Here is a 7,706-nt window from a genome sequence, read left to right as displayed (position 1 = left end):
TAAAGTAAATGATTAAGTGCTGTTAGTTTTGTGAACTGCTATAATGGAGCTAGCAAATTGCAATATTTAGTTTGATTTGATAGTATGTGACAGAAATATGAGTTCTGGTGATGAATCTTCCTCCCGACCTGTGAGGGTGCTAAAGAACAAGAGGAGGGAAGGGCTGGCCTGACAGCACAAATAAACACTTGTTCACTGAATTACCGTCGTCTGTTCATCACTCCTGCACCGCATCACTGCTACACCTGTTCCCCTTACCAAACACTTTGCCACACGGTGTTAATTTATTTTGTACATTAATAGCCTCCGTAGCTAATGAGAATGCTGTGAGGAGTGTGAATGCGTGCAGGAGATGTTGTGGCGTGCGTAACGATCCATACTGTGCTTCCTTTTTATTGTTATTTACTGTTTTAATTGTAACACAGTTTAGAACACACTACTGGCAGATTACTTTGTTTTCTATTATTGCTGTGCCTTTGTAATGAAGTCGCTGATTAATAAAACTTGAGTGCAAACAAGATATATACAGAGTTAGTCTGATGTAGTTGATTTTATTGTAACATTTTACAACAATTATCACTCATTTAGTACATTATGTTTGTTTAAATGTAATTGATGTCGTTCGCTTCTGCTAACAGGGGGCAGCAGTTGTAGTGCCATACAGATGTGCCGTTTCATGGCTTTTTCTTAGACTGATAAAACCATTTTTTATATAAATTCCAACTCTTAAGTCTAATTCGACTGTAATTACTACTGCTGCTCTTCAGTTTGTTTTAGCTCAGCCATTTTGAAAGTGAACGCTCTGAGAATCCAGCTCCGAAGCTGCAGTGGCCGGTGCACTCTAAGCGCTTGGGAATTCATCTGCTCGAGTTTTCGAACGACACCACAGAACACTCCAGGAGTTTACAAACAAACAGTCAGAGCGTGCTCTTACACTGGCATTTAGTTTCTGAATGCACCCAGGGTTTGCATTAATGCCTATAGCAAGACCTTACACACTACCTTTCATGATTAGCTCAGGTCTTGCTAAAACACGCTGTTAGCAAACACAGTTTCCAAAAGCAATGTCATTTTGTTGCGCTTCGAAAGTCTTTTTCTCCTGGTTTTGACGAAAAGTTTTTAAACAAGTCCAAACACAGAGTTCTGTGAAGTCCAAGATGGCGGTGCAGCTAACAAAAGTACACAAGGCAGTTTTTCAAAGACACCCTCTTCAGCAGTCATGGGTTTAAATCTATAACAGGGTGCAGTGTTCCGTAGCTTCAGCCAATCATGTGAGCAAAATTCATATTAGCAGCAGTCTCTGTCCACATGCCACTATGATTGGAGATGCAAGCTTGTAAACTTTGCAGATGACAAAGCGAGGCAGAAACGTGGCAAACGGCCTTGCGCCTTTTTTCTTAATGCGTTTCGGTTTGTGTAATGTACTGTTTGTAAATTAAACGTGCACAAAGGTGCTCAACCTACAGCTCTCTGTGTTCTGAGTCTCTCTTCCTGCCAGCAACAGCATGACCGTGATGGTGCCCTGTTACAGTTTGTTACACAGCACGGCTCCATTTTATTATTCCATTGGCGTTTGCAAATACCACCCACTGTCCCTGCAATCCAATCGTTAGATAGGTTGTTCAGATTCGCACAATGACTGCTGAAATACTGTCACAACACAACTGCAGTCGGTCGGAAGGGTATTCTAGGAAGTGCTGCGGGAGATAAAACATAAAACTGAAAACAAAGGCGATTAGCGCGCGATAAACAGGTACGTATCACAAGTGGGAATGCTACCTGCTGGTTTATGCAGCAATATGTGTAAAACAGTATGAACGGAATAGATCTTGTTTATATTGTCAGTCGAGCAGAGAAAGTCGTTCCTTTCATTTATGTGCACCTTTTACATGTTAAAATGTGTTCAATATTCGCTGTCCTGTTGCAGAACACACACGAATTTCTGCATTATCAGTTAACTCGACGTCTTGTAATGCCACTAGTTTAGACTGTATTGTGAGATTTGGCAGCTAAGATGATTTCCTAAATCATACATTAGTATTTTATACGTGCAGAGAAACCCCCAACAACGTTACTGTAAACGAGGTGTGTGACATACATATTCTGGCACACACATGTATCCTTATATTTAGTTACCGGTATGCCTTTGAAACGTGTTGGGTTTACATTGCTTTTTCAGTCTTCTTGGGTATGCAAACAAAACGCGCGTATTAAATACAATTAGCTGTACACGTCACAAGCTTCTTCCCCTTTGGACCTCACCGAGACACACGCTGCTATTTCTACTACTTGCAGCAGAGATAGGTTATACGTTACAACTTCAAGACTGTATCTCAGAAATAAAAAAAAAAAATGTGTGCGTTTATAAATTGTAATCCATGACTGCGTCGCACAGCACTTGCATTGGCATTGCAGTAATTTAACACATGTCATCTGTTCAGGGAACATCTTAAAACAACATCCTGCTCAGAGAAGCAATGGCAACGACAGCAATACAAACCGTGCATACCACTGTTATGATACAGTATAGCATGTCAATAAATTGCTACTTAAAAGTAACAACAGTTCTAACAACTTAGGATCCTGCAGCCTGTAGTAAAGTTGTGTCATGCCTCGTTTGAGATAGACTTCTTATTGGCAGCATTTACAGAAACAGTAAGAACAGTGACCTTGGCATAACCTCAGACCACTTCCTTTTGTAGTCCTGCAACATAAAGACAAGACAGTTTGAGATCTTGGCTTCACACATGGTACACAACGGTGCTATGAATATCATACAATATAAAAATGAACTGCTTTGTGTCAGTAATTTGATTTGATAAAATAGTGGCATGTTTTTCATGCATCAGTTATTGCAGTGTGGCGCAGGAGATCCTTCACAAAAACACTAATCTTTAGTTTTCTTTACCTTTCCAGGTTGTAAGATATTAAATTCAGACAATGTCTGGGATGCATTAACCAGGCTTAAAAGCTTGATCTTCGTTCTCGTGCTTCCAGTTGAAATTGTGAGCTCTTTGCAATGGAAACGGACACAGTGAGTATTGTACCATTGCCTTTGAAAGTGTTATCTATGAAGGAGACGGTTGCACTTCACTGTCCTAAAAGAGCAATAATCCTTCCCATTCTGTAGCTTAGTGTCTCAGACCACCCTGCAAAGTGTACAAGAAACGCATCACGTTACCTTTGCTGTATTCTGTGCTGTCCATATTGCAGTGTTATATTTTTAATCATATTGCTGAATTTTCACACATCATAAATAAACTGGGCAGTACATTTCTCAACATTTACTTGGGAGTGTTTGTCAGGAGAAAAAAAGTCTTCTGAGGATCGCAGTGTCTCCAGGTCATGCTCCCTCCTGCAGTGTCTCCAGGTCACGCTCCCTCCTGCAGTGTCTCCAGAGCACGCTCCCTCCTGCAGTGTCTTCAGGTCACGCTCCCTCCTGCAGTGTCTCCAGGTCACGCTCCCTCCTGCAGTGTCTCCAGGTCACGCTCCCTCCTGCAGTGTCTCCAGGTCACGCTCCCTCCTGCAGTGTCTCCAGGTCACGCTCTCTCCTGCAGTGTCTCCAGGTCACGCTCTCTCCTGCAGTGTCTCCAGGTCACGCTCCCTCCTGCAGTGTCTCCAGGTCACGCTCCCTCCTGCAGTGTCTCCAGGTCACGCTCCCTCCTGCAGTGTCTCCAGGTCACGCTCCCTCCTGCAGTGTCTCCAGGTCACGCTCCCTCCTGCAGTGTCTCCAGGTCACGCTCCCTCCTGCAGTGTCTCCAGGTCACGCTCCCTCCTGCAGTGTCTCCAGGTCACGCTCCCTCCTGCAGTGTCTCCAGGTCACGCTCCCTCCTGCAGTGTCTCCAGGTCACGCTCTCTCCTGCAGTGTCTCCAGGTCACGCTCTCTCCTGCAGTGTATCCAGATCACGCTCCCTTCTGCAGTGTCTCCAGAGCACGCTCTTTCCTGCAGTGTATCCAGATCACGCTCCCTCCTGCAGTGTCTCCAGGTCACGCTCCCTCCTGCAGTGTCTCCAGGTCACGCTCCCTCCTGCAGTGTCTCCAGGTCACGCTCCCTCCTGCAGTGTCTCCAGGTCACGCTCCCTCCTGCAGTGTCTCCAGGTCACGCTCTCTCCTGCAGTGTCTCCAGGTCACGCTCTCTCCTGCAGTGTCTCCAGGTCACGCTCCCTCCTGCAGTGTCTCCAGGTCACGCTCCCTCCTGCAGTGTCTCCAGGTCACGCTCCCTCCTGCAGTGTCTCCAGGTCACGCTCCCTCCTGCAGTGTCTCCAGGTCACGCTCCCTCCTGCAGTGTCTCCAGGTCACGCTCCCTCCTGCAGTGTCTCCAGGTCATGCTCTTTCCTGCAGTGTATCCAGATCACGCTCCCTTCTGCAGTGTCTCCAGAGCACGCTCTTTCCTGCAGTGTATCCAGATCACGCTCCCTCCTGCAGTGTATCCAGATCACACTCCCTCCTGCAACAATGCTGGTTTTCTGTTCCCACGATACACCCCTCATTTCAACCAGAGCACCAGCATTGCTGCAGGAGGGAGCGTAATCCGGATATACTTGACGTTTAGAAGAAAAAGTTTATTTCTCTTGGCGAACGTTCCTGAGTAAAAGTGGAAAAAATGATCCCTAATTTTATTTCCGTTGTGTGCACCTGTTAAGAAATCTCATTCAGAAACACACAATTGAATTGAGAGCTTCTTGCGCCCGTTAAGAGGAGATCTCATTTACACAATCGAATTGAGAGCATTGTGCTCCCCTGTTTAAGAGATCTCATTCACACAATCGAATTGAGAGCATCATGCGCCCGTTAAGAGATCTCATTCACACAATAAAACTGAGCGCATCGTGTGCCCCTGTTAAGAGGAGATCTCTTTCACACAATTGAATTGAGAGCATCATGTGCCCCTGTTAAGAGGAGATCTCTTTCACACAATTGAATTGAGAGCATCGTGTGCCCCTGTTAAGAGATCTCGTTCACACAATTGAAATGAGAGCATTGTGTGCCCCTGTTAAGAGATCTCGTTCACACAATTGAATTGAGAGCATCGTGTGCCCCTGTTAAGAGATCTTGTTCACACAATTGAATTGAGAGCATCGTGTGCCTCTGTTAAGAGATCTCGTTCACACAATTGAATTGAGAGCATCGTGTGCCCCTGTTAAGAGGAGATCTTGTTTACACAATTGAACTGAGAGCATCGTGTGCCCCTGTTAAGAGATCTCATTCAGTAGCACAGAATCAAATTGGTTTGAAAATTCCCACCACTAACTTTAATCTGATCACCAAGTGAAAAAGAAAAAGCAAGAAAATGTATTTACACACATCTGTTTAGCATGTCCTTACACACATCTGTTTAGCATGTAATTACTACTCATCACCCATTCAAATATTGCAAAGTTATTTCAGTGCAAAGGCTTTCCAAATACTGAACTTGGTTCTTACACACTGGGAATAACAGAATCAATTGTAATGTTCCAGAAGTGAAATGACAACAAACGCATCGGTCTACTGAAATTCTTATGATAAGATCGCTCCAATCTTCAGTCCCCAGCGAGGAGGCGTCAGTCATATTTTTAATCAACAATTAGTTTTGTGCCATGCTGGTCTAACTAGAACATTCGACTCTCTTGTGTAGCTTCTCTAGATTTGTATTTCTTTTTAAATTGCCTCGCCACATTGGCAAGATACTTTAAAACATTTCAGCATCTTTCTGCCCTGTTTCAGTCCCATTTATGTTAATGCTATGTGAACTATAAAAGGTGATGTAAAAACAGATGTAAGATTAACTCATTTATGAATTGTGCTTGGTTTAGACTAACACATTGTCTTGTTTCATTTTTAGGAAATGCTGATCAAAGACAATTGGAAAAATCTAATTTATTCTGTTGATCGCAAGATCACCCGGACAGCTATCTCACTTGCACAGAAAGTGGAGATTCTGGAAAAACTCGGGGACCCCATCGTCAAAAGGAAAGACATTGCCATCGAATATGGCCTGTCTGTCTCCACAATTAGCAAACTACTAAAGAACAGAGATGATATTATGCATGAGTGGCATCGTGGAGCCAACCAGGACCGAAAGAGGAAACGCTTAGGGAAGGTCCAGTCTGTGGATGAAGCTTTACTGCGCTGGTTTGCCATCGCAAAAGAGAAGGAAACTGTCATCACAGGACCCATACTGATGGCGAAGGCCAAGAGTCTTGCCGAAACACTGGGCGTGGAATTCAACCCTTCTCAGGGCTGGCTACAGCGCTGGAAAGATAGGAACAATATTGTCATTAAGCGAGTCCATGCGGAAAAAAGCCAGACAGATGGTAATATGTCTGACTGGCCCCCTACTTTACTGCCTACAATCCTGAGCAGATTCACCCCTGAGCAACGGCACACTTGGCTCCAGCATGCGGTGGAGGCAAGAAACTGCAAGGAGGAGAGCGATGAAGACTCTACCTCCACAGCTCCCATCCTGCCTTCTGTTCTGAGTGGACTGTCGCCTGAAAAAAAGCAGGCATGGCTCAAAAACGTGAAGGAAAGCAGTGAGGTAGTAGAGGAGATGGGCAAAGCTGGAGAAAACTGTGCGAGTGGAAGATCTCCAGATCAACAGACCAATTTGCCAGCTGTTCTAGGTTTGCTGTCTCCAGAACTTCTGCAGAACTGTCTGCAGAGCTGGCTCGCGAGGAAGGTGGTGAAGGGATCTCGCAAGGAGCAGTGTGACCTGGACGTCTTCTCAACAGAGCAGTGCACTCATGCCATCATGCCTTTTATTCTGAGTGGACTGTCTCCAGAAGAACAGGAGAGCTGGCATCGACACTTGAGGGAGAAACACAGGACACAGGACGGACGTTCGGCATCACAACCGCCAGAGACATCACTAACCAGCAGATCAGAAGAGCAGCAAGCTGTCTTGCAAAGAAACAGCAACCCCCTGCAAGACGGTGAAGGTTCAGAGAGCAAGGCAAGACTGTGCAGGTATTCCACTGAGCAGCAGCAGGTTTGGATACAGCAGTTAAAAGAAAGGAACTCCCCTGCTGGAAAGAGTGATCTGGATGGATCTCCAGATACTGTTCCCCAGGACACTGATGAAGAAGAGCTGGAGCCACCTGCCAGTGAAGCAGAGGTCTCTTACTGCCTGCGCCGGATACACAGCTTCTTAAAGCAGCGCGAGGCTGACCACCTTGGACACTTCCATACATTTGAGAGTTACCTTCAAACCTTAATGACAACAGACTGCAAAATTAAAGGAAAATGTTGATTGGGTCAATGTTGGTCTGCACACCCAAGTGTGGGACAAGCTTTTATACTGTAATGTGGTACAGCTACAACAACTGATGCAATTAGTTCTTCCAAAATCCATCTGTGGCAGAGCAGGGCTCTGCCCTTGGAAATACTGGCAGGGATGGAGTTAAATTCTCCTCCCTGCCCAGGTTGATTGCCCCAGGTGGGAGCAATCAACTTGGGCAGGGAGGAGAATTTAGGATGGTGTGGCCCTGCTCTGCCACACCATCCTATGTGAAACTTTATATAGCAAGCAGCCAGGCTAGGAAGTAAATCCATTTGGTATTCCACTGTTACTGTTACACTGCTGTACGCTCATAGACACAGTGGTATAAAAGAAAGTATTACAATCTTGAAGCAGTGTGACTGGGTTAGGGTTGAGAAATGCAATACCTAAAAAAATACTACATGCTGGCAGAACTGTAAAAAAATATATATTTTCTTAACTTAAA

The 7,706-nt window shown here is 45.0% G+C and overlaps 1 protein-coding gene across 1 annotated transcript; it reads left to right on the top strand.

The window, feature by feature from the left end:
- The first annotated feature begins 1,616 nt into the window (after positions 1-1,616).
- On the top strand, positions 1,617-7,408 carry LOC121328321. The gene is made up of 3 exons (XM_041272942.1): positions 1,617-1,753; positions 2,917-3,034; positions 5,825-7,408. The coding sequence occupies exons 2-3, from the start codon at positions 3,020-3,022 to the stop codon at positions 7,229-7,231; spliced, it is 1,422 nt and encodes a 473-aa protein (XP_041128876.1). The 5' UTR covers positions 1,617-1,753; positions 2,917-3,019; the 3' UTR covers positions 7,232-7,408.
- The last annotated feature ends 298 nt before the right edge of the window (positions 7,409-7,706 follow it).

Source organism: Polyodon spathula, chromosome 16 (genome assembly GCF_017654505.1).
Source record: "Polyodon spathula isolate WHYD16114869_AA chromosome 16, ASM1765450v1, whole genome shotgun sequence".
Classification (NCBI taxonomy): domain Eukaryota; kingdom Metazoa; phylum Chordata; class Actinopteri; order Acipenseriformes; family Polyodontidae; genus Polyodon; species Polyodon spathula.
This window is presented reverse-complemented; position numbering and strand designations above follow the sequence as displayed.